Consider the following 25,669-nt stretch of genomic DNA (forward strand, 5'->3'; position numbering starts at 1 on the left):
AGGACCTCTTCTCATACATTGCAGGTTAGGTTTCTTGAACCTCAGTTTTTTTTATAATTATGCACCAGTTTTGTCTTTTTTTGTTTTTGTTTATAACAGATATGCCTTTATAAAAGGAGGTTAACCCTTAAACGCCTATTGGACGTATTTTATGTCAAGATAAATTGTCTGTTGGGTGCCGACTGGACGTAATTTACGTCGACACTGAAAAGTTTTTTTAAAGATTCGCAGAAAAGTACTTATAGGCCTACCAGCCGAAAACTTTTGAATCACGCGCCTAGGGGGATGCTGGGAGCTCACGGATCAAGGCGTTGTTTTGTTTACAATCGTTACACAGGTGCGCAAGCACGAATTTCTCTCTTATCGCACTAAAAAGTATCAGTGACACATCTCAAAAATTATTTTGTCACTTTAACACAATTTTTGCACTATTTTAAATTAGCCGTTACATGGAGTATTATATATGAAAATGTGCACAATTTTATGTAGAATACAACAAAAAAATACTCATGATTGTAGCTTTTATCAATTTTGAAATATTTTCATATAAATAACGATAAGTGCCAAAATTTCAACCTTCGGTCAATTTTGACTACCGAAATGGTCGAAAAATGCAATTGTAAACTAAAACTCTTATATTTTAGTAATATTCAATCATTTACCTTTATTTTGCAACAAATTGGAAGTCTCTAGCACAATATTTCCATTTATGGTGAATTTATGAAAAAGCTTTTTCCTTACGTCCACATGGTAACTCTTCCGAAAAAATCATACGTGCAATTGTCGTAATGTTTGCAACATTTTAACTTGGCCATTACATAAAGTTTTATATATGGAAATGTGCGCAATTTCATGGACAACACAACTAAAAAAAACCCATGGTTGTAGCTTTTATCAGTTTTGAAATATTTTCATATAAATAACGATAAGTGCCAAAATTTCAATCTTCGGTCAACTTTGACTATACCGAAATGGTCAAAAAACGCAATTGTAAGCTAAAAATCTAATATTCTAGTAATATTCAATCATTTACCTTCATTTTGCAACAAATTGGAAGTTTCTAGCACAATATTTCGATTTTTGGTGAATTTATAAAAAAAAAAAAAAAAAAAAAAAAAAAAAAAACTTTCCTTACGTCCGCGCGATAACTCTTCCGAAAAAATCATGCGTGCTATTGTCGTAATGTTTGCACCATTTTAAATTAGCCGTTACATAAAGTTTTATATATGAAAATGTGTGCAATTTCATGTAGAATACAACCAAAAATAATTGAAGGTTGTAGCTTTTCAAATTTTCGTAATATTTGCACATAAATTATGATAAATAGGGAAAAAAACCATGTTCGGTCAACTTTGACTCCACTGAAATGGTCGAAAAATGCAATTGTAAGCTAAAATTCTTACAGTCTAGTAATATTCAGTCATTTATCTTCATTTTGAAACAAATTCTAAGTCTCTAGCACAATATTTAGATTAATGGTGAATTTTAAAAAAACTTTCCTTCCCTCCGTGCGCAGATTCTCCGCCGCAAATCTCCAAAATGCATACGTCGCATTCTCGGAATATTTGCTCCATTTCATATTAGGCGTTTCATAGAGTTTTAATATGAAAATGTGCGCAATTTCATGTAGAATACAACAAAAAAATAATTGAAGGTTGTAGCTTTTCTCATTTTCGAAATATTTGCATATAAAAAATATATAAAAAAAGCGACATTCGGTCAATTTTAACTCGTCCGAAATGGTTGAAAACTGCAATTATAAGCTAAAACTCTTACAGTATAGTAATATTCAATCATGTATCTTCATTTTGAAACAAATTGGAAGTCCCTAGAACAATATTTAGATTTATGGTGAATTTTTGAAAAAAACATTTTTTTATGTCCACGCGTTACGAATTCATGCTTCATTTTGTGATAATATTTTATCTTTGTTGCTTTGATCGTTTTACAATTTGTTGTATACCAAAATGATAGAAATTTAGTGTACAATGCATCAAAAAAAAGTAACTCGTTAGCTTTAACCGTTTTGCTCACAGCTCGATTTGAATACAATTATATATATGAAATTTTGTTTTCGCGCTATCATATATCGCATTATTTATATATGATAATGATATTTTTTTCATTTCTGATGGTTGCATACTAAACTTCAGGCAATGACAAAAAAAGGAGCCAAAAATGAACTCTTAATCTTGAAAACTAAGTGCGCTGAGATTTTTTGAAAAAAATATTTTTTACGCTTCAGCGCTCACTCCGATACCCACCTCTGCATACGGGAGACGATTTTTATTATACCACTTAGGCGTTTAAGGGTTAAGATTATTTCAAGATTTCTGATGATTTTATGTAATTTATAAATTTTAAGAATGTACTACACTTTGCTTAAAATATTAAGTAATTCGTTTTATGTACCTGAGTTTTGTAAGAAATTGCTATCTTAGAGTGTAAGATTAGAATCATTTTCATAAATGTCACAGTGCATAGGATTTTGTAAATTCTTTAAAGGAAATTCTGGTATATCTTGGTTATTTTGTCATTTTCTCACCTTGCAGAGTAGATAGATTGGAATGCAGTTTGAGGCCAATTCCTCATGCATGGTGTGAATAAATTGAAGAAATAGATTACCTAAAATCTATTTTGTATATGTTATCATGTTATCTACTGTTCAAAATTTTTTGAATTGCCAATGTGATGTACCAAGTTGGATGAAAGTGGTATGAGGTTTTGGGTATACAGTGGGCACTGTATTTGTGTTCTCTGGATTTGTGGACTTACGCATTAGTGGATTTCTCTCTGGAACATATCCACCCATTATTTGCAGGAAATCCGCATGTTTGCGATATTCTTCTATAAGAAATATCCTCATAGTCCTGCTTTTTTCATCAATTTCATCATAAAATGCACTTTGTTCATATACAAAACAAACCTTCGGTCTTATCATTAGGATTTACTAGCGTCAGGCTGGAAACCGGTAGAATTAAAATTAATCTTGTGCGATACAGGGACTATTGGCATCTATACCAGGTCACGGGGCATATATACCCAGAGTGCCCTCGGCGTCATGTGACCGACCCGCCAGTTATCTTTCTACCGCCTTTAACATAGGATGTGTTCTCTGTCTATCTGTTTAAAGCCGGTTTTAGTTTGCCCATTTTTATCCATTTGTTCGTAAGTAAAGGACGGAACAAAAAGGAAGTGTCCAGGAATACAATATCGTTTTGGCTAAGAGAAACGTTCAGGAATGCCTACATGACAGGGGGTCAGATAGCCAGAAGAGGGCTAGGGCTCATGACTTTTGAGGCTTGAGGCATTCAAGAAGAATATGTCTGTGGAGAGAATTCTGAAAGCTGGTGTTTGGAAACGCCAAACGACTTTCACTTCCTTTTATTTATAAAACGTTGCCCATAGATCCTTGGATACCTTTTCCTTGGGTCCAGTGCGGCCCAGCAAGTGGTATAGCTCATCCAGTACCCCTGGCGGGTCAGTTTGTGTCTAGTCTAAGATGAAGGTATGAAAGTAGAATGAATGGGATGACTGGTCTTTTTTCTTTACTACTTTCTTTCTACTCCTTTACCTACGGGCAGTATGAAGGAGAGTACCATCATGAGCTGGAACGGACTAGGTGCAGGTGAGGTGGTCAGCCAATACTGTAAAGTTATGTTAGAGTATAGTATACTTTTCAGTAGCAACACACCCCTCTCGGTAATAAGGAAGGGAGGGGTGATGGTAGATCCAGATGCAAGGGACAAGAGTGGTTTATGAGAATGGAGGGTCCTCTATTTTCCCATAGTTTATAAACCATGGCATGATACCAGCACCCAGTGAGGGAAACCAATAGATTTCCTTATATCTTTGGTTCAAGGGTTTATGTATAGTCCATTCTCTTAGAATACTCCTAATATTCGGAAATGGATATAGGTGGCAAACTCCCAGTCAGTTAGAGACTTACCTCCCTCCAATAAGTAAGTCTATCCTAATGTTAAGCCCAAAGGTTTGTTCCGTATATGAACAAATGACAAATTTGTAACTAATTTGTATTTTTCATAACTAACAAACCTGAGGTCTTAACATTAGGATTTACTAGCTCCAGGCTGGAAACCGGTAGAATTAAAATTAAACTTGTGCGATGCAGGGACTATTGGCATCTATACCAGGTCACGGGGTATGTATACCCAGAATGCCCTCGGCGTCGTGTGACCGACCTGCCAGTTATACTTCTAACCCAGTTTAGACTGCTAGAGGGGTGGTTCGAGGTGGGCCTTTAACTGTTAAGACCTCAGGTTTGTTAGTTATGAAAAATACAAATTAGTTACAAATTTGTCATTTTTATAATAAAAATTAAAAAAAAACCAGGTATAAACATTTTTAATTGGGTTTTTCTTGAGTTTAGCTAACAAAATAGGCCATATTAAGCATTTTTATAGGGGTTCCAATTATTTGTGGGTTCTAGCTATTCACAGGGTGGTCTGGTACGCATCCCACGAATACAGGGGACCACTGTATTATTTTTCCTTCAATCGTGTGCTTTGTAGTAGTGCTGGTACTCCTGCAATAGAGTATTAGAACCTTTTCAGTGGTGTCAGACTTTTTTTTATCTAAGGATATGTGTATGAAGTTTATGGTTTTATGTTGAAGCCTTGCACACAATATAGTTTAGTAAATATCTGCCTTTGCTTATGATTCAGTGTGACCAGAGATAATATGGCTAGAGGCACTCTGTATATCTCTCCACTCCTGATTATAAGTTCAATCCTTTTGCACGCACAACCATCCAAGGGAACCCAGCCATCCAAAACTACTGATGTAGTTATGGCTATGTCCAGACTCATGCACATCAGTTGTTGCTCATCCTTGTCAGTCATATTGCTTTACATGGTTAAGGTCACATGGTTTCTGTTTTTACAGTTGGTTATAAGTGTAGGTTATATCTTTGTAGTCTTCCGTATATGGTCACACCAACATTGGCAGTCTTTATTTCACTGACTGTTGTACTTTCAAGTCTGTTTTGTGATGAGGCATGCCCAAATGTGATTGCAATATCTGCATCAAAACAAATTGGGGAAAAATTTATGCAGAGAGGAACCCCAAGGTATGACTGATAACTGACAGCATTGTAGAATATTGAGAGCCACATAATGGTTTACTGATATCAAGCTTTTTCATGCCTAGGGTAGTGTGACTTGCCATGAAATCCATGTGGCGGGATCACACACAAAGCAGGAAAGCAAGCAAACTCCCCACAGTTACTTTAATCGTACCGGCTGAAAAAATTTTCCCACAGCCACACTTTCCCCTGTACGTTACTTTTTACACGCAGGACAATTGGCTTACCAAAATACAGAACACACAAAACACAAACACATGTACTCACCTCAGACTCCAGATACTCAGGGCTAGGCTGTGCTGTCCGCTGGATATAGCTAGGCTAGGCTAGTCGAGACACAGCCACCGCTGAGAATCACAACACAAAACAACTAATCGAGAACCACAACCATACAACAACTTAACAACCCGACAAATCACTGCACAGACGAACACCAACAGCTCAAAACAACATGACAACCATACAACAACTCGAACTCAACACAACAAACCCACCAGCCCCAACACTGTCCCCAAGTGCCAACTCACAGACACCAAAACACACAACCAGACAGACATATGCATAACACCTTACATTATCAAAATCAAGCAAATCTCACCAAAAACACTGGCTACTTCCAACTGACTGACTGTCTTTTTCCCCGACTTCTTGACTCTCCGCCACTCCCGTAACGGACGCTTGCCACTGATATACTCGGTGATTGCTAATACAGACAATACCCATATGCTTACGCCCACCATCAAACCACTCCCATTTACCCCTCCCCCTTCTCTCCTCTCTCTCTCTCTCTCTCTCTCTCTCTCTCTCTCTCTCTCTCTCTCTCTCTCACGCAACCCTCGAAGAAGTTATCCAATTTAAACTACCATTATCACTCCTCCATATTACCTCCCCCGTTATTTTTGACGTCTCCTTACACTTGCCAAACCAACACTAAATTGCTTTCCACAACACCCAAGGATGCTTGGATGCAGGCCCCCTGGAACTTGTTTTAGGACCCTTTTGCATTCTCTCAGTTACATCGCCATTCACTTCTTCCAAACCACTTTCATTCAAATTCCCATTTTCTCCCTCACTACTATCTTCCCAAATCTCATTCACTACTTCATCAACATCTTCTAGCTCTGGTCCCAATATCTACCCTATTTCTGCTACTAAACCACCCAGTTCATCCATACTTCTGTCAAACTCTTGCAAAGACTTATCCATCCTATCAACTATCTCCTTACTACTCGGTTTCCTTCCCACTGAGGTCTCACTTAACCCTGTTAACTCAAACCCACATATGCTATAAGTATCATTCATTCTCTCAAAGTCATCCGTATTACATTCTTTATCAACCGTTTGCACCCTACCACTAACACCCTTATCATGCCATTCATGCTTCTTCCTTCCACTTCCTTTTTCTACACTCTTCAGCTTTCTTCCATACTCGACCAACACTAACTGTCGATCTCCCAGACCCATTTTTCTACTGACACTCGGTTCATACTTATTCACCCTCAACTATTCGCTCATCACATTCTCCCGAACATACTGTGGTACCTCCCTCCACTTACGGAGCTGGTTATGGGTGTCCTAGCCTCATCCATCCCCCCCCCCCCCCCCCCCCACCCCCCCCACCCCCCCCCCCCCCCCCCCACCTACTCGCAATTTCCCCAAAACATAACTCAATCCACTCAGTCCCACTTCCAAAATCTCAAAAAACCCTTCAAATTTCTCTCTTACCTTATTCACATTCATTCTTCCCATCTCAACAACCTCTTTCAACATTTTATCTCCAATCTCAAAACTTTCAAACCTTTCACTTGCTTTCTTCCACAAATCTTGATCACTTTCTGACAGACCCAACTGTGGCCTAACAATCTTTTCAAAATTAAACACATATTTACAAGGAGACATACTTATACTCTCCTGCATTATGGCATTATATACCCACACTGCACGTCCTACATACATATCCCAATCATTGTCACATTTACTCATCATTCGCAAAATCTCAGTCATTGTTCTAACAGTCCTTCCAGCCAAACCATTCACACTGGTCATATACAGAGTAGAATACACATGCACAATTCCCCATTCCTTCAACATTTCTTCAAATTCCCATCTCACAATATCAGGTCCATTATCTTTCAACATTTTCACCGGGTTACACACACACATGAGCAACATCACTAGACCCACCATTTGCACAACAGTTATCAATTTTATAATAAAAATGCACTTTTTTGTGATAAAACTATTTAGAAAAACCAAGTATAAAAATTTTTAATGGGTTTTTCTTGAGTTTTAACTAATAAAATATGCTGTTTTCAGCATTTTTATATGGTTTCCAACTATTCACGGGGGTGGGGGAGGTGTCAATACACATCCCCTGCAAAAACGGGGTGACCACTCTATTATATTACTGCAAAGGTAGGCAGTGCCCCGGTTATCGCCGGACTCGGTTAAGGTGATCCATTTTTATGGCTCTTGTAGTGCCATAAAGTGGGCAATTTATGGCGCCATAATACACAGAGTTCAGGTTGAGTTATGGCGCCATAACAAACCTAACAGGGCCGCCATTAACCGGATATCAGCGCCATAAGCACCATAAATAGCCAAGTTTCGGTTATTGGTGGATTTTGCTTATCAGCACCCCGCCGAGAACGAAACCCCTGTGAAGGGTTTTGCATCAGTCATGATAATGTGGCTGATGACTGAACCCAGGAATAAGGTATATATACAACAGTACAGTATACAGTATATGCTGTAGAGCCAAACACCATGCTAGGAAGGCAGTGCTTTTATCATTTTTATGCATTTCAATGGTTTTAGTATACTGTACATGTCATTATTTTATTTTACATGTATTATGTAAGTTAGGCGCTTATTTATTGATTTTTATTTTTTCATGGTGTAGTAACATTTGTTTCCTAACCAGTGTAAAGATGCTTAAGCAGAAGTAAATTGATTTTTATTTTTCCCTATCACTTTTTAACAAAAAACCATCGTAAAATGAAAAATGGCTAAACTGTAAATGACATAACTGGAGGTATTGCTCTACTTTAATTTTATGGTAAAATTGTTGCATTTTCTTACAAAACTGTTTCGTACAAAAAGCTCAGGTATAGTTAGCTGCTTGGCTTGAGACAAATGCCAAGAAGCAAAACAGATTTGTAAAACTAATCAGAAGTCATAATTGTCAGTCAATAGTGACTAAATTACTGGGTGTTTATTTTTATGATACACTTACTTTGCCACAGTTGTCATTAGGAATATCATCCATTTCAGTTGTAGCTTTATGTCACTGAGAGAAGAGCATAGTTACATATATCCTGAAAATGTTATAAGGGTTAGAGTCAGAAGAGATTTCTTTAAAGTGCAGACTATTCTAGTTCCTAATCATGGACATTAGGTCTAGCTCTAAAAAAGCAGATTATGGGTTATAAAGGAACAAATTTTAATGACAGTATTTATAGGCTGTGAAGATTTATTTATTTATATTTTTTTTTTTAGAAAAGTGGTGTAACAGTTTCCCCAGTACAGTGGTCCCCCCGTAATCGTTGGGGATGCGTACCAGACCCCCCGTGAATAGTTAGAACCCGCCAATGTTTGGAACCCCAATGAAAATGCTAAAAACAGCCTATTTTGTTAGTTAAAACTCAAGAAAAACCCACTAAAAATTTTCATACTTGGTTTTTTTAATAGTTTTATCACAAAAAGTGCATTCATTATATGATGAAATTGATTAAAATACCAGGAATATGTGGATATTTCTCATAGAAAAATTCCGCGAATGTGCGAATTTTCTGCGAATAATGCCGGGAAACGTTCCCGATAGAAATCCGTGAATCCGGAGAATGTGAATACGGGGGGTCCACTGTACAGTGCAGTCTTAAAGTAAACTTTGATAATGAACAATTGGAATAGGGTGCAAGAAGCCTTTTCTTTTATAGAAATGTTACCCATCACTAACTTTGTAAACATGAACACTGATTTTACCCTTTATGCACCTGACAGTTGTTTTTAGTAGTAATAAATTTTCCTTTTATTTCCAGTGCTGGTGTTGGTCGAACGGGAACATTGGTAGCTTTAGATTCATTAGTAATGGAATTGGAAGAGGAAGGCCATGCATCTATTTTCAACTTGATCTGTGACCTTCGTCACCAAAGAAATTTCCTTGTTCAGTCATTAGTAAGTTTTTTTTGTACAAACCACAATGTTATGGTAATTTGATGTATTTGGGGTATAAATTTTTTAGAATAAAATAAGTTTACTAAGGAAAACAGTAGTTTAATGATTCAATCTCAGGGGTTTCATTTGGTGGAATTAGAACTTGCCTGGCTTCTCTTTGTACAATTATTTTGGGATACAGTTGCTTTGGAATTAAAATTTATTTTTTCATAACAAACCTGTCAGTCATTTTAGCCTCATTGACAATGTTGATTTCCCCTGGACTTGCATCTTTTGATTTCTAAGAAAGAAGAATAGCTATAAAAGCTGTCAATGATGTAAGCCATTGATTCATGTGTAAGTATGAACTGCCTATTTCATGTGTTAATGCATAGCAAGAATTCTGATCATGGTGAATGCATTATCTCTCAGTGTCCTCATATAATGACAGCTTAAGTATATCTTTTTTACTCTTTTATTGTTTTCCCTTCATTTTTTCCTTCATTTTTGTTCATTTTTTTGAGAATTAAAATGCATTTTGAAGAATTGTGGGCACTAACAACTGATGATAAATTATCCTTTCAAAACTTGAAAACTCAGTACAAAATAATTAATTGGTAATGTAATTTTCAATGCACCATTTAAACTGTTATGTTTAATATGTTCATGAAGTTATTGGTACTAGTATATATTTCTGAAAAGTTGGACAAACTCAGTGTCTTCTTGTGTGGATACTTGGATAATGGGGTATGATATTGTTGACTTTGGAACTGTGTACGTAATGCTATACTGGCCATATTATATGCCTGTTATTATTATTATTACTAGCTGACCAACCCAGTGCTGCCCGGGGTAACTTTGAATGGCAACCGATAAATTCTCTCTCTCTCTCTGTCTCTCTTCACCGCTTCAACTCTTCCTCTCACTCTCTCTGTCACACCCTGCCCAACCCCGACCCCCTTTAGTGCCACTGATGTCTTACCCCTCCAATATTCGATAGTAAGTCATACTTAGTACGTATACCAAAAATCGAAAGCCACATTATTTACTATATATACAGAAAATTAGGTATGATAAATTTGAAATGTTATTAAGTCTACAGGCTGAACCAGCCCTTTTCGGGGAAGGTGTCCCGCCCTTTTTTTTTTTGCTTGAAACCCCATTATAAACCATCTTAGGAGTCCCCACGATAACCCTGTCAAATTTCATGCTCATCAGACCAGATGTTTGGCTGTGATTGAATGTCAGACGGATAGACAGGCACACATAATGCCTATTATAGTAAGATTATATATTCAGTAATATATAAAATATTTAGAAATCAAATTAAGCAGAATAGAAAGACAACTAGACTTTAATGAACCAAGAGAGCAGGCAGGTTTTAGAAGCAGGTATTCAGCAACTGACCATATCCATTTAATTAATCAGCTAGAGGAAAAATCAACAGAGTATGACAAACCACTATGTATGGCATTTATAGACTATGAGAAAGCCTTTGATTCTGTCAAAACTTCAACAGTATTGAAAGCCCTTCAAAAGCAAGGAATAGATGAATCTTATGTTAGAACACTTGAAGATATTTATGTGGGTAGTACTATCTATCTATCGAAGTGCCATGTCTTGGACGTTGGCGGTCATTTGCCTCCACCTTTCTCGATCTCTAGCCACTTGTATTAGTTGATTTACTGTATAATCTCCATCCAAGTCTCCCACCAAGCTGTCCAAGTATTTAACTGTTTGTCTACCTCTTGCTCTCCTCCCTTCTAGAACAGCAATCTTAAAACTGCATATAGTGAGAAATTTCTGATTGAGAAAGGAGTTAGACAGGGATATACCGTCTCTCATAGATTATTCACAGTGTGCGTACAAGAAGTTTTTAAGAATTTAGACTGGGAAACTGTAGGAATTAGCATGAATGGGAGTACCTTAACAACTTAAGATTTGCAGATGTCATAGTTCTCTGTTCACTGAATCAGGGAAGAAATTACAAAAGATGATAAGAGGGTTTGAATAGAGAAAGCAGAAATGCAGAACTGAAAATAAGAGTAAAACTAAGATAATGTTCAATGACAAACCTCTAGACAAACCTCTAGAGATTGTTAATGAATATTTTGGACTGACAGTAAGTGTTTCCCCAGGATATGAGACCGAAATTAAAAGAAGGATAAGCATAGGATGGAGAGCTTTTGGTAAACAAAGTAAGATTATGAAAAGTAAAATGCCACTTTCTCAATAAAGAAAAGTATATTTAATCAGATTATCCCACCAGTAATAACATATGCATCAGAAACTTGGAGCCTTACCAAAGCTAACATGAGCTAGTTACAACTCAAAGAGCTACAGAATGAATAATGATGGGAATAACACTAAGAGAGAGAAAAAGAGCAACATGGATATGGGCAGGACATATAATGAGAATGTCAGGTAATAGATGGACAAAAAGAATAACAGAATGGGTCCCTAGAGATTGCAAATGAAGCAGAAGAAGGAAGAGAAAACAATGGATTGATGAGCTAAGAAAATGTGCCAGTATAGACTGGCATAGAAAGACCATAAAGAGATGGGAATGGAAGGGCATGTCTGAGGCCTTTGTCCTGCATTGGACTAGAAACGGCTGATGCTGATGATGTTCAGATGAAGAAACCTATTCATAATGAACAAGCCCACAGGGGCCACTGACTTGAAATTCAAGCTTCTAAAGAACATGGTGTTCATTAGGAAGAAGTAAGAGTAGGTAAAGGGAAATACAGAAAGAAGAGACATCCTTTTTAAAAAAACTAATAAATATGTAGATTGATAAAATGTATTAAAATATGGAGAATAGTAAGGGTAGTACTAATACATTGCATTGTTGCTTGAACTTCTGTGTTCCAGTTGCACAACATCCTCAGGGAGGCTCTCCTGTCCAACAGGGTGTAGAATAAAAGACCACTGGAATTGAGAAGTTCAGCTGCAAAGCACAATGCATATTGGTGTTACTGTTCAAGGAATATAGTTGCTGTCAGCAGGAAAAGATGATCATGGATCAATTGTGAATAGGTAAATCTCTGTTGAAATATGACTTATGAAAAAGTGACAAACAAGAGACTATCCGTCGATGGTCCAAGCCAGAATTGCTAATATTAAGAGATCAATCTCTGGCAGAAACAGACATCCACACCCCAGAACAGTATTCTATTAAAGGAAGCAAACGACCTAAAACAGGTTGCCTTACGAACAATTCTTACTTTTGTGTGGAATTTGCTGAAACTTCTCAAAAGCAAGATGCGAGTCAAAAGTTACAAGCTTCCAAAGAAGGTTACTGGCACCAAAAAAGGGATTTTGACGTAAGGAAAAATCTATTTCTGGGCGATTGGCTCGTGTCGCCAGCGAAATATCCTTTAATCTATTATTTCTAGGGTAAATGTACTAACACATACCAGAGAATAAATAAAATAAAGAAAAAGGTCAGTACAACTGACTCGTTCACCCTCCAAGAGGGTGTCGGTATGAACACTAGGCGAGTGAGACCACTACCACGAGCCAAAAACCAATAGAAATCTCCCACAACAAAAACCCTCCATGAGGAGAGCCGACCCACAGAGTGAGCAGCTCGTACTACTACTACTCCATCCCATGCTGCCGACTGCTGCGCCTCTGGTGGCCATCCTGAAGTTAGCAGACAATCTTGGGCGAAGGGATGGGTAGGGTGGGATTTCGCTGGCGACAGAGCCAATCGCCCAGAAATAGATTTTTCCTTACGTCAAAATCCCTTTTCTGGGCTCAGCTCGTGTCGCTGCGCGAAATCGTACCAGAGAAATAGCACAAGATTGTAAACAAAAGTAATAAAATAAGTCAGAATAGGTCTCAAATAAAAAATAATGTAAATATAAAAAGAATATAATTGCTAAAAAGATACAAATACACAGTGATACAAAATAATAGAAATATGCTTAAATTACCCTTAATTCTAAACATGTTTCTTATCATAAGGTAATTTACATATGTACAGAGGTAAATTGGCTTACATGTAACAAAATAGTATCTGTGTAAAGGCATGTATCAAAAATATAATAGCAATTAAAGTAATCAAATGAACAAATTAACCAACAATGATAATATATAAGGAATGCATATGACTTAATATACAAAACCCGTAACCATTATAAATGAGATGTATCCCCTAGCATAAAAATAAGGGGTAACATCATGAGATCAAAATCCATAATCATCTGTGAGTGTCCCTGGCAAAAACTAAGGGACACCCACTATATCATCATAAAAAGCAGCTAAGACACCAGGTGAATGTAAATGAAACACGGTAGGAAAGACGAACTGTTGGGTGAAGCAGGTAGAAAGGATGGACTGAATCTTCTACTACAAATTAACTAGAGTCAGGGGAAACTATGTTTCCCGCTGCTACTGCTGAAAATTTCAGAGCTTCCAAGGACTTAAGGTAATGGCGTTTGAACACTGTCGGCGATTTCCATCCGGTATACTTTTTCAACTCATCGAAGTTCATGTGTTGGAAATAATTAATTGAGGTGGCTACTGCCCTAACATCATGTGCTTTCGGGAAAGAGTCAGGATTGGCTTGCTTAATAAAGTACAGGATTTGCTGCCTGATGCCTTTAATGGTATAAGTACCACCTTTTTCCCTCTTAAAGAGGGGACCCGATGAGGATGAGGAGGTCCTGGACAGAAAGGCTCGTAAGGTTGTAACTGGGCAAAGAGATACATCTTGTGGAAGGGGTAGTACCTTCCAAGGTTCCCACCTCATCAAAGGATCTTCATTCTTTGCTAAAAAGCTACGTTCCGGAGAAAGTAGTACTTCCCCTGTGGGAAGGAATTGAATATGATCCGGATCTCTGGATAAAGCCGACAGTTCTGAAATTCTTGCTCCTGAAGCTAAGCTTAATAAAAACAGGGTTTTCCTCAAGAGCAGATAAACGAGCATGTGTCATTATCGGTTTCTGAAAGCCAGTTTTTAAGAAACATCGTTTAAGAACCATGAAACTGACGTAGGCCTTACAGAAGGTCTAAGTCTAGCACATGCCTTAGGAATAGACGAGAAGTAGGAATCCGTCAAGTCTATGTTGAACCCAAATTGAAATATCTTTTTCAAGGCTGACTTGTTTGTCGTAATCGTGCTAGCTGCTAAACCTTTTTCAAATAAGGATCTGAAGAAGGATATAGCTGAATTAACTGTCATGATTCTGATATCAGATTCTCTCAGGAAGATTGCTAACTTTTGACAGCAGCATCATACTGTCTCAAAGTTGAATCCCTTTTATCGGATTCCAAGAAGAGAATATTCTGAGGGTCAATATTCGCATCCCTTTTTGCCGCAAACTTCATGAAATCCATAAAGTTAGGGTTTGAGAATCCCTGAGGAAGCGAACACAGTCTTCGTTTGTACTGACTGGAGAGCCTGGGATTGGGTATCCGAAGAGGACGAAGGCCCAGCTCCAGAATTAGGGGATACCAATTGCTCTTCGGCCAGTCTGGGGCTACTAGAGCCACTTGACCCTTGAACGTCCTGAGTTTGTTTAAAACTTTCATAAGAAGATTCACTGGGGGAAAGACATAAATCTTCTTCCAGTTGTTCCAGTCTAGGAGCCAGGCGTCCGTGGGCGTAGGCCAGAGGGTCCAGGTTGGGGGCTACATAAACAGGGGAGTTTTTTTTTTTTGTGATTCGCTTGAGATGCGAAGAGATCCACCTGTAGCCCCTGGGGACTCTTTGAGGATCCATTGGAACGAACTGTTGTCCAGTGACCATTCCGACTCTAGGGGTACTGATCGGGATAACGCGTCTGCTATGACGTTTCTCACTCCCGCTATGTGAGTGGAGGAGAGATGCCAACTGAACTTGTCTGCCAGGGAGAAGATGGCTACCATCACATGATTTAGATGACGTGACTTGGAGCCTCCTCTGTTTATACAATGTAATACCACTGCGCTGTCCAGAACTAGCTTTATGTGGGAGTACTTTGGTGGGCGTAATCTTTTTAGAGTCAAGAACACTGCCATTGCCTCCAGTAAAACGTTTATATGGAAAAACTGACTGAACTGAGGTGACCAAGTTCCTTGAACCTTTTGGACCTGGGTAATACCCTCCCAGCCGCTTAAGGACGCGTCTGTGTGGATGGTAATCCCTGGTGGAGGGAACTGAAGAGGTACTGACACTGACAAATTCTTGACTTTCGCCCACGGCCGAAGACGATTCTTTAGAATCAGAGGGACTGAGGATAGTTTGTCCCTGGACCTGACATTTGCTCGTGAGCGCCAGATTCTGGTTAGGTCCTTCAGTTTGGCTTTCATTAGACGTTCGTCACTGAAGCAAACTGGAGAGAACCCAGGATCCTCTCCTGAGCTCTCCTTGACGCCAGTTGTGACTTAGAAATTGTTTTGACTGACTTCGCTATTTCTTTCCTTTTGGTTGATGGAATCGACAGAGTATGGGAGGATAGATTCCATTGAATGCCCAGCCACTGAAAGACTGACTCTGGAGTGAGTCTTGACTTGGTCCTGTTTATCTTGAAGCCTAGATATTCCAGGAACTGAATCACTTTCAGTGTGGCTCTGTTGCATTCCTCGACTGTTGAAGCCCAGATCAACCAATCGTCGAGATACGCTACTACCATAATCCCTTGTATCTGAGTTGTTGCACTACTGCTTCCGCTAGTTTCGTGAACACCCTGGGTGCCACGAAAAAATTGAGTCCGAAGGGAACTACCTTGAAGGAGAATGCCTGGTCTCCTATCCTGAAAGAAAACCAGATTACGGACGGAAGTGTCTTGCAATAGGGATATGATAGTAGGCGTCTGTAAGATCGATAGAGGTGGTGACTGCCCCACGGGGAAGTAAGGTCCGCACCTGTGAGATCGTGAGCATCTTGAACTTGTCGCAGCGGATGGCTAAGTTTAAGCGGGACAAGTCTAAGATTACCCTTCTTTTTTGTGAGCCTTTCTTTGGCACGCTGAACAAGCGACCTTGAAATTTTAATCTCTGACTCTCGCTATAGCTCCTTTCTGAAGGAGGTCCTCTGCTTACTCTGTCAATTCTTTGGAAGGAAGTTGACGGAAAGGTTCTGGATGGAGGTGGGTTCGTCAACCAGCTCCAACCCAGGCCTTTTGACACTATGCTCTGAGCCCATTCGCTGAAGTTCCACCGATGGCGAAAGTGAAACAGCCTCCCTCCTACCTGAAGTTCTTCATTGGTTCTGGTAACCGCCTCGGCCTCCTCTGAAGTGCTTTCCCCTGTTAAAGGGGCCTCCCGATCCTCTCCCACGAAAGGAACGCTTACCTCTGCCTCCCTTACCCGAGCGGTCATACTTCTGTGAAGCTTGACTCTCGAAGGCTTGATTGTAAGCTGGAGAGATGGCGTAAGAGGTGGAGGCTGAGGCTGAGGGGATATCACATAATTGGCTGTGATTGAGCCTTAGAGGTGGAAGGTTGGGCTGTTTGCACTAAGGGCACCACTGGAACTTGCTGAGGAAAGCGTGGCTGCTTTTTCTGGTAAGGGTGGAAACGCCTAGGTTTCTTCTGTCCCTTACCTTTAGGAGTTAGGTCTTGTCTCCTCTTAGCTGTAAGGCCCCAACGGTCCTTAAGGCTCTGGTTCAGCCTCGTAGCCTCTGACTGGACTTCCTTCACCATAGCTTCTGGGAAGAGATCTGCTCCCCAGATGTTAGACGAGAGTAACCTATTCGGCTCATGTCGAATGGTTGCCTCTTGTAGGACATGCTTCCTACAATTCATTCTAGCAGTGGCAAACTCAAACATATCCGACTGTACCGTTTGAGTCAGGGCTTTGGTCATGAGCTTAAAAAGCGGCCTCTGAGCCATAAGCTATGGTTGCTACCTCGGACATAGCCATAGATTAATTGATCTGGTAGTCGCGATTTCGCGTCAAATTCAGCCTGAATAAGGCTATGTGGTAGCCTGGGTAGCTTTTCACCAAACTGCTCCATAGCATCCGGTTTGAGTTTGCCAGCTGAGAAAGGTGTTTGGCAAGTCCTCCCACAATTCTCCGGCCTGAAAGGGAGCAACGGAGATGTGGGATCTGCTTCCTTCAATTGAGGCATGGGTTCCCCCCTTCTGGGGCCGCTGGGATGGTAGACCTCGCGATCTTTGTCAGGAACGGGAGCGGGGGTACTACTCATCCATTGTGAAAATGGTAAAGGGACTCTTGAAAGGTTGTATCCTCGTATTAGAACAATCCATGTCCTCTAAACATCTGAGCCATTCTCTCTGAGCCTGGTCTCGTGAATAGAGGACTGTCTCCTTAGGTACCCTATCATCCCGAACCATGGCCGAAGCTGTAAGCCTTGCGTAGCCTATGAACGGAGGCTGGAGGTCTTCCGGGAAGAACTCGAAGTCCTCTATCCTTCGAGTTCCGAATTCCGGTATGGAAATGAGACCGTCTTGGAAGGGGGCGTATGACGCTACTCTCCATGGATTGTTCATCGAGAACGGAGGTACGAGTCATACGGAGGAAGCTGAGTTCCACTCGTATTGGAAAGTGGAGGAGAGGCTAGGGGGCTTCTCTCAGTCCGGCTATAATGGAGTCTTGGGAAGTAATCCTATCCGACAGACGAGAGATCATTTGCTCCATGCTACTCTTTAGGGACCCAACCAGGTCGCCCACCTGTTGCAACAGGCCAGCATTGGAGTCCAAGGCCGGAGCTGCTGCGGAGGTGGAGGGGTGGCTCTGAATCGGAACCAAGGGTAGCGGAACTGGTGACTCTGCGGGTGCGAGATCTCTCTCTGGAGGATTTACTCCTCGAGGACTTAGAGCCGGAGCTAGAAGCTTTGGGTTTAGCCTGTCTGCTCCGGGATTCGCAGCCGGAGACTTACGTGAGGAGGATGACGCCGAAGTCGACTTCTTAGACGACGACGACGTCTTAGTCAAGGATTTCACTGCTTGACCCTTGACCTTAGGTCTAACTGAAGCGTCAGGAGGAGTATATAATTCATCACCTGTAAATCCTTGGAAGGATGGAGAGGTTGCAGGAGTAGAAGAAACAGTCACACCCAAGGGTGACCCTTGGGTGTCCACCCTACTTACCTCGACCAACAGGTCGTCTACACCTACCATAGGTTCCACATTAATATCTAAAGTCGCGACGTCCGTGGAGATATCCTGGTCTTGATCAGTTAATGAGGCAGCCAGCTGTTGTTGGATGAAGGCGATAGTAGGGGCCGCCTCTACTGGGTCGACGTATCCTGTCGCCTTGCCTCCGGGGAAGATTAACAGCGCCAACCGCTTCTCCAAGATGTAGGGCATACCCTTGGCGGCGTTCTTCCCAAAACCAAAACGCCGACCCAGGCCCGCAGGTTGCCAGTGCGGTATCCTTCACTGCCGGCGCCTGGAAGAGAGGGCGCAGATTAGATTTAAGAATCACTTAAAACTAAAACTTAAATATAACTTAAACTTAGATGCCTTAAGTTAAAGTGGATGATGAAAACTTAAGCACTAAAACAGAAGCGGAGCAGCTACCGGAGATGGAATACTCACCCCTTCTAAAAGCTGGCTCACCAGATCGTAACATATGGTACACGTCTCATGGTACCAGACCTGGATGTCCCCGTGCAGAGTCGCGCATGGAGCATGGGACCGGCAAACTTCGTGTCCACATGGGTCCTGAAGTGTGGCGGCGCATCCCGGATGCTCACAGTTTTGGTGGCCTGTAAGTGGGAAGACACATGAGTATCTTAAAGAATAACACTTACAGGTTAAAGGACAGAAGAACTCCGTTGCATGCCGGAGCTCGGAAAAAATTTGGGCATAACCCCCCCCTGCCCCGCCTGAATAGGCTATAATCCCGGAGATATCCGGTAAGACATGAAAGGGAGGGGGGGAAAAAAGGTTTAAGGTACTTAAGATAAACTTATAGTTAATCTAATAACGCTTAAACCTAAAACTCAAACGAACCGGAGCAAGTCCAGTGCGTAGCGGAGTGTAGTAACTCAGCAATACGGTAAGGTTAGCAGGGACCCACTGTATGTTCCGGTCCACTCTACTGGGTGGACTAACAACTTCCCGCTGGATGCCAGGACTCCGATCAGGAAAGGAGACCTAGCAAGGTCGGGAAGAGCGAGGAGACATACAGGCTCAGCGAACCGGTAGCGACAAGGAAGCAACGGATGGGGGGAAAGGCCAGTACCCCACCCCCCATCACATCACCACCGGGCCGCGGGACCGAGAAGCCGGAGAGGTCGCGTCCAGTCTGGGTCTGTCCCGTCTCCCTGGCCCCTCCGCCTGGGGGAGAGAGGGAAGCATGCTCGGGTATGTGGAGCGAGCGTGGGGGGAAGACCGCCCCCACACTCCCCCGACTCTATGGAAGAGCGGGAGGAGGGGGGAAGGGGGACTGGGCAGGCGTCTGGCTGTTCTCGTGATCGCGTAGTGACCACGAGACGGTAAGGCTAAAATAAGACAACTAAGCCTAGGACCAACCAACTGATCAGAGAGATGCTATCGGGAAGCAACTGAACTGAAGAGCGGTAGCATAGAGAACCCACTGGGCCAAAACCGACTGATCAGAGAGATGCTATAGGGAGCAACCGAACTGATGAGCGGTAGCATAGGCTCAAGGAGCCAGGACCTAGGCTAAGCCAGACGCCTAACTAACCTAACCATAACAAAATACATGGTATTAATAAAATAAAACATAAAAGAGAGAAAACAATATAGTAGGAGAAAAAATAAAAAACCAGGAGTGTACGACTAACCCGAAGGAAAGTCTACCACTCAAAGCTAGGTCAGAGGCCGATACTAAGAGCCGGGACTAGGGCTCTGGAAAGAAGAAGCCTACATAAGGTAAAAGACATGCATGCATGACAAACCTGAGTAGACAGTACCCTAAGTAAAACGGATAATATAATAGAGCGTACATAGATAATGGGATGTTCTAGGTATGGGAGGAGACCGAGAACGAACCCACCACGCGGCAGAACCATGCTGCCATGCTTCCGACCCCGAGTTCGTATTTATACCTAAAAAACAAAGGCAAATACTGACTGAGGGCCGGAAAAAACCAACTAACCATAAATACTGAGTACTTAACTTAGCTGCTGCAATAGCTGCACGCTCCATCATAGATAAATCCAACGAAAGGGCACAAAAAACACAGAGAGAAAAATATCACGTCTGCTCGTGAGTGCTAACTGAAAAGGATGGCCACCAGAGGCGCAGCAGTCGGCAGCATGGGATGGAGTAGTAGTAGTACGAGCTGCTCACTCTGTGGGTCGGCTCTCCTCATGGAGGGTTTTTGTTGTGGGAGATTTCTATTGGTTTTTGGCTCGTGGTAGTGGTCTCACTCGCCTAGTGTTCATACCGACGCCCGCTTGGAGGGTGGCGGTCAGTTGTACTGACCTTTTTCTTTATTTTATTTATTCTCTGGTATGTGTTAGTACATTTACCCTAGAAATAATAGATTAAAGGATATTTCGCGCAGCGACACGAGCTGAGCCCAGAAATCAGATTAACAACATTGTTTGCCAAGCAGTGTAAAATGGAAACTGTTAACCAATGCTGCCAATAAGCAGGGCTGCTTGTATACACATATGTCCACAGCAACTCACTGCTGCCTCTGAATTACTCTGCACTCTAAGTCCTTGAAGAGCACAGGGAGAATAGAAATTGGCCTGTAGTTACTACAGTCTGTAGATGTGTCATTCTTTGGGACAGGTGCTGTTTTGCTAAGCTTACACTCATCTGCAAAGATACTGCGTCAACATAAAAATTTATAGAATCTATGAATCTTGGGAGACAACACACTGGAAACCTTTTTTTGAAGAAGAAAAGGAATAAATCTTCAGGATCTTCTTCAACCCTGTTATTAAGATTATCCAGAGTTTTCTTAACATCTCTGGAACAAAATGCAAATTTGGTAAGAATAGGTTCAAGGTGACAAGTATCAGGGAGAGGGACATCCTCAGCTGATTTCTTAGCTTTAAAAGCTTGATAAAGCAGTTCAGCTTTTCCCTAGGGTCAGTAACCAGTCTACCATCTTCTGTTAGTGTGGAATGGAAGGCAAGCCTGAACCAAAGATAGATGATGCCAGTTTGGTCCATCACAGATAGGACTGAATAATTCCTTCAAGTTTCCTCTTAAAAGAATTATTGTAATTTCTCTTGTCTGTATGGCAAGTTCTATTCACAGCACAGCTACACTCAAGAGAAATTGTGTAATTTTCATTTGAACGATTTCATCTTCATGTGTTGAATTTGGTCTGTCATGGTAAGCTCATATACATTCATCATCAAACTATAGTTTGTCAGTTGTCCTGAATTTGATGTCTCGGGACATATCTTATTAGAATAGTCATCATCATTTCATTCAACTTCTAGGGAGCAGGATCTAATATAACATGTGAAACATAAAGTGCCTGACAAGCTTCAATAATGCGATCTCAATTTGTTGTTTGCCCAGTGTTGGTATTACGGATATACTGATTGACAGATATGTTCATCTCGGTGGCAAAATGATCAGCAGTGTCTATACCCCGTAGAGGGTTACTGCCATCAGTGCACCTCATTCGGTGCAATGTAGGCATTACTTAAGGTTCTTTGCAGCACCCCTTCAGATCCTAGCTGCAACTACTTTCATTCCTTTTACTGTACCTCCGTTCATATTCTCTTCCTTTCACCTGTCCACCCTCTCCTAACAATTGGTTCATAGTGCAACTATGAGGTTTTCCTCCTGTAACACCTTTCAAACCTTTTCCTGTCAATTTCCGTTTCAGCGTGAGTGGCCTAAGTTGCCCCAGTGCTTGGCATAATGCCAAAAATCTATATAAATAAAAAAAAAGCAGTGTCTATATATTCACAGACCTTGGACTTGACGATAGCTGGAACATTTGTAAATATGAGGTCTAATCTGTTACCAGAAATATGTGTGGGTTACTCAATTACTTGAACAAAATCAGAGGATATACAGAACCCAAGAGCAGACCAACCATGATGATCTGTGGAATTAGAATTTAGCCCCTCCCTGTGCTTTGCATTACAGCTTACCAAGAGACTATATAGAATCTTCAATATTTGGATTGCGGTTAACAGCAAATATGTAAACATTGTAGAACTTTCTAAAAAACTTAAAACAAAGAACTTGATGGCAACTAGACTTCAAATTTTCCTGATGAAAAGTAGGTAGTCCGGACTTGTGTATAGTACGGCCATACCTCGTGCATGTTGGGTGTTACGATGATAAATAAAATCAGGGTCATCAACCTTGGGATTAAAAACTCAGCCTCTGACTTGTTACCACTTTCAAGAATCTTGAATAAAAACATCAAATTGCAATTATGGGCACAACTCTGGAGGTCAAGAATATTTGACCTTAAACCCCAAATATTTGAGTAAAGTACTTTGCAGTTTATCTCACTGTAATGAGTATTTACAGACCCATAGTTCTGCTCAATGTCTCCCAAAAGAATTAAGGGGGCCGGCCGGAACGCCTATATATGGAGGTATAGGGCGAAAAATGCAAAGTCATGAAAAAATTCATGGAGCTTCATATGGCAATTGAGAATACGTATACGAAATATTTCGTCAAAATTCCTCTTACTTTCGTAGTTACAGGGTAATTAGTTAACGTAACTCAATAAGCCTAAAACATTGATCCGTACAAGAAAATGCAATATTTCCTCTATTATCGTAAATTTTGATAATTATTGTCAAAGAAATTGGGAGAAATGGCATCTGTAGACATTCCCCGAGTCGAGAAGGAGACTTCAGGCCAAGTCCACTCCACTGTCCTGTCCTGATTTAGTGCGATTACAGACGTCGAGTAGTCTACACGTTCCATTTCACCTCTGACATACGCCTGCGTTTACGTATGTTTATGTAGGTTTCGGCAAGAATTTCATCATGCCAATGAGGAAAAGACAAGGAAAACATCTTGCTAACATACAGACGAAGAAAAATCGCTCAAGTATTATTACAGAATATCATAATATATGCGTAGTTAGTGAAGAGAAGAGGGGAGGGTTGCTAGTAACGCCCCCGTCTTGCTTGACAGCACACTTCCACACTGTGCCCAAGGCTACGACGATCTTTGGGCAAAGAAGATCTTCATTCATGATAAATAACAAAGTTTTGGTTTTTTAAAACCCAAAATGGAATATGAAATTCATAATAATCATGATTTATTAAATTGTCTTTGCAAAAAATGAGTACGCCTTCGAGTTTCACCTCTTGAAATTCTCTTGCATTTACGTTTGTTCATCTTTGTTTCGGGCAAGAATTTCATCATGCCAAAGAGGAAAATAAACAAGGAAAACATCTCGCTAACATAAACAGAAGAAGAAAATTCGCTGTAATAAGCCGAGTTAGCGAAGGGGAGAGAGAGAATTGCGTAGGAAGGAGTGCCCCATCTTGCCTCAAGCAGTGCCCCAGGCTGCGATATATGAGCAAAGGGATCATCATTTATGATTAAATTATGATAAATAAAATAGTTTTGGTTTATTAATACACAAAAAAGAAATATACATTCATAATAATCATTATTTATTAACATTGTCTTTATAGAAATACGAAGGAAAACTTAGAAATACGAAGGAAAACTTTGAACGCCCGTATCTCAAAACTATACTTTTTGACCTTCAAAATCTATCTTCTCACTTAGTTTTAAAGCTATAACATTGAAATTTGGTATATAACTCAGGAAGACATTATAGAACAATCAAATAGAGCCCTTTTTTCCAATTTTTGTTTCGTATTTTTTTTATAAATTTTTTTCTCCTGATTTATAGGGTTTATTTTTTACCATATTGAAAAATTCATATCTTGCAAAAAAATGACTTTTAGAAAAAAACTCTCCATTTCGATTGGAGGTCTACATCAGGTCTATATATGGTAGTAATCCCAGGTCTTAATATTGAAATCATCAGGGAGGAGATAAGAAAACTTTGAAAAAAAAAAAATTGGTTATTTTCGGATAAATCGCCCTGGCGTCACAAAACTAAAGGTCAGAGGCGAAAATCATATGCGGTTTGGAGATGTCCCAAGTCACCTTATTAAGTGGTATGAATATCAAAGTCGTGTCCTTGAAAAAGGGCATTAGCCGGCCGGCCCCCTTAAAATTAGCAACATAAAATCTGTAGTGAAACTAATAAACTCATAACAACAGCAACATTATGAAAATCAACAATACATTCAACAGCAGTAACATCAACAACAACAGCATTTACATAATTTTTAAAAAGTTCTGTTGGGGATATAATTAAACATAACTAAGTATCCATCTCCTAGAATAGTTGCTTGCCAAGACCAGTCTATCTTCTACCCTAATTTGCTTAGGCAGGGACATCACACCTTGAAGTGAGTGTTGCTAAGAAAGGCCACATTAACCCCACAACCCATATTACTAAGAATAAGCAATTTCATTCACTGTGTTGATTGATCTAAAGCGTTTTATTAAGGTTCTGTTTTTCCATTGCAACCATGAATTACCTTTAGAGAGTTCTGGTCGAATGAAGATTTTTTCATTCTTCATTTTTAAGATATATGTACCGATGAAAATGAGCAGGTAAAGATTTAAAGATGTGAAACTCTGCCCTCCAGGAATCCTTTAAACAGTTTAGTTTAAATATCATGGTCTTCTTTGGAGCAATTTATGTATGGATAAATAATGAGATTTGGATCAAAACAGGGCCCTTTATGGTTCCTCAGGATATTATTACAATTTTGATCCTTATTGTTGTAGTTCTGCTGAAGAAGAAAACAAGTATCTTTTAGTTGGTTCAATGGTTATGTTGTAAATGTTAAGATATTTAGACAATTCATTCTCATGTTGTATATTTTGACAACTATTTTACAGATTATGACTTGCTAGAGCACATGAGAAATTTAGGATTTTAAGCTACAGGAAAATTAGATAAAATTGTGTGAAAAACTACTCAAAGTCAAATTAAGATTTGACAGTGGAACAAAGATTGACATATACTTATATATTTCTTTTAAGACAAGGAATGTATTCTTGTACCAATTGCCATTTATAACTATAGGTTAATAGAAGTATAAGTGTGGAGAAATACCATGACTGGCAAGTGGTAAATATTCTGAGTCAATTAGAGGTAAAAAATTGTAATGGGGTGTTTCAAAGTACCATACCATTCAGTTGATTGGCTTGAAAGATATTGGCAAAATAAGATGACTGAAACTTACTGAAATACATAGTAGGCCTGATTCTGGTGCCAAGGAAGTTTGGGCCGTCCCTGTTCCACATCAATTAGACAGCCTCAAGTAAGTATCAAATTGCTTCCTAAGAGAAGAACTAACAACCAGCTCAGGATTAGCAAGCCTTACATCCCCAGAGAAACTAGTTCTGATCGGAAGGTTAGGTTAGGTTCCCTCCTGTGGCAATTGAAAAGACATTGGTCTTCCTGAGCAACCCCCTCCATCATCTGTTTCTTCTCAACCAAGAAAT

The 25,669-nt window shown here is 40.2% G+C and overlaps 1 protein-coding gene across 2 annotated transcripts in view; it reads left to right on the top strand.

Moving 5' to 3' along the window:
* Positions 1 to 25,669, top strand: part of LOC135205750 (tyrosine-protein phosphatase 69D-like) — a 472,711-nt gene that overhangs the window by 362,613 nt on the left and 84,429 nt on the right. For both annotated transcript variants that reach the window (XR_010312592.1, XM_064236870.1), the window contains exons 18-19: positions 1 to 24; positions 9,145 to 9,280. The exon at positions 1 to 24 is cut by the window's left edge and continues 169 nt beyond it. Coding sequence is in view for 1 of the 2 variants with exons in the window: in XM_064236870.1 (XP_064092940.1) it covers positions 1 to 24; positions 9,145 to 9,280 (160 nt within the window). In the remaining variant the exon portion in view is untranslated. The remainder of the gene's footprint in view (positions 25 to 9,144; positions 9,281 to 25,669) is intronic.

Source organism: Macrobrachium nipponense, chromosome 11 (genome assembly GCF_015104395.2).
Source record: "Macrobrachium nipponense isolate FS-2020 chromosome 11, ASM1510439v2, whole genome shotgun sequence".
Taxonomy (NCBI): domain Eukaryota; kingdom Metazoa; phylum Arthropoda; class Malacostraca; order Decapoda; family Palaemonidae; genus Macrobrachium; species Macrobrachium nipponense.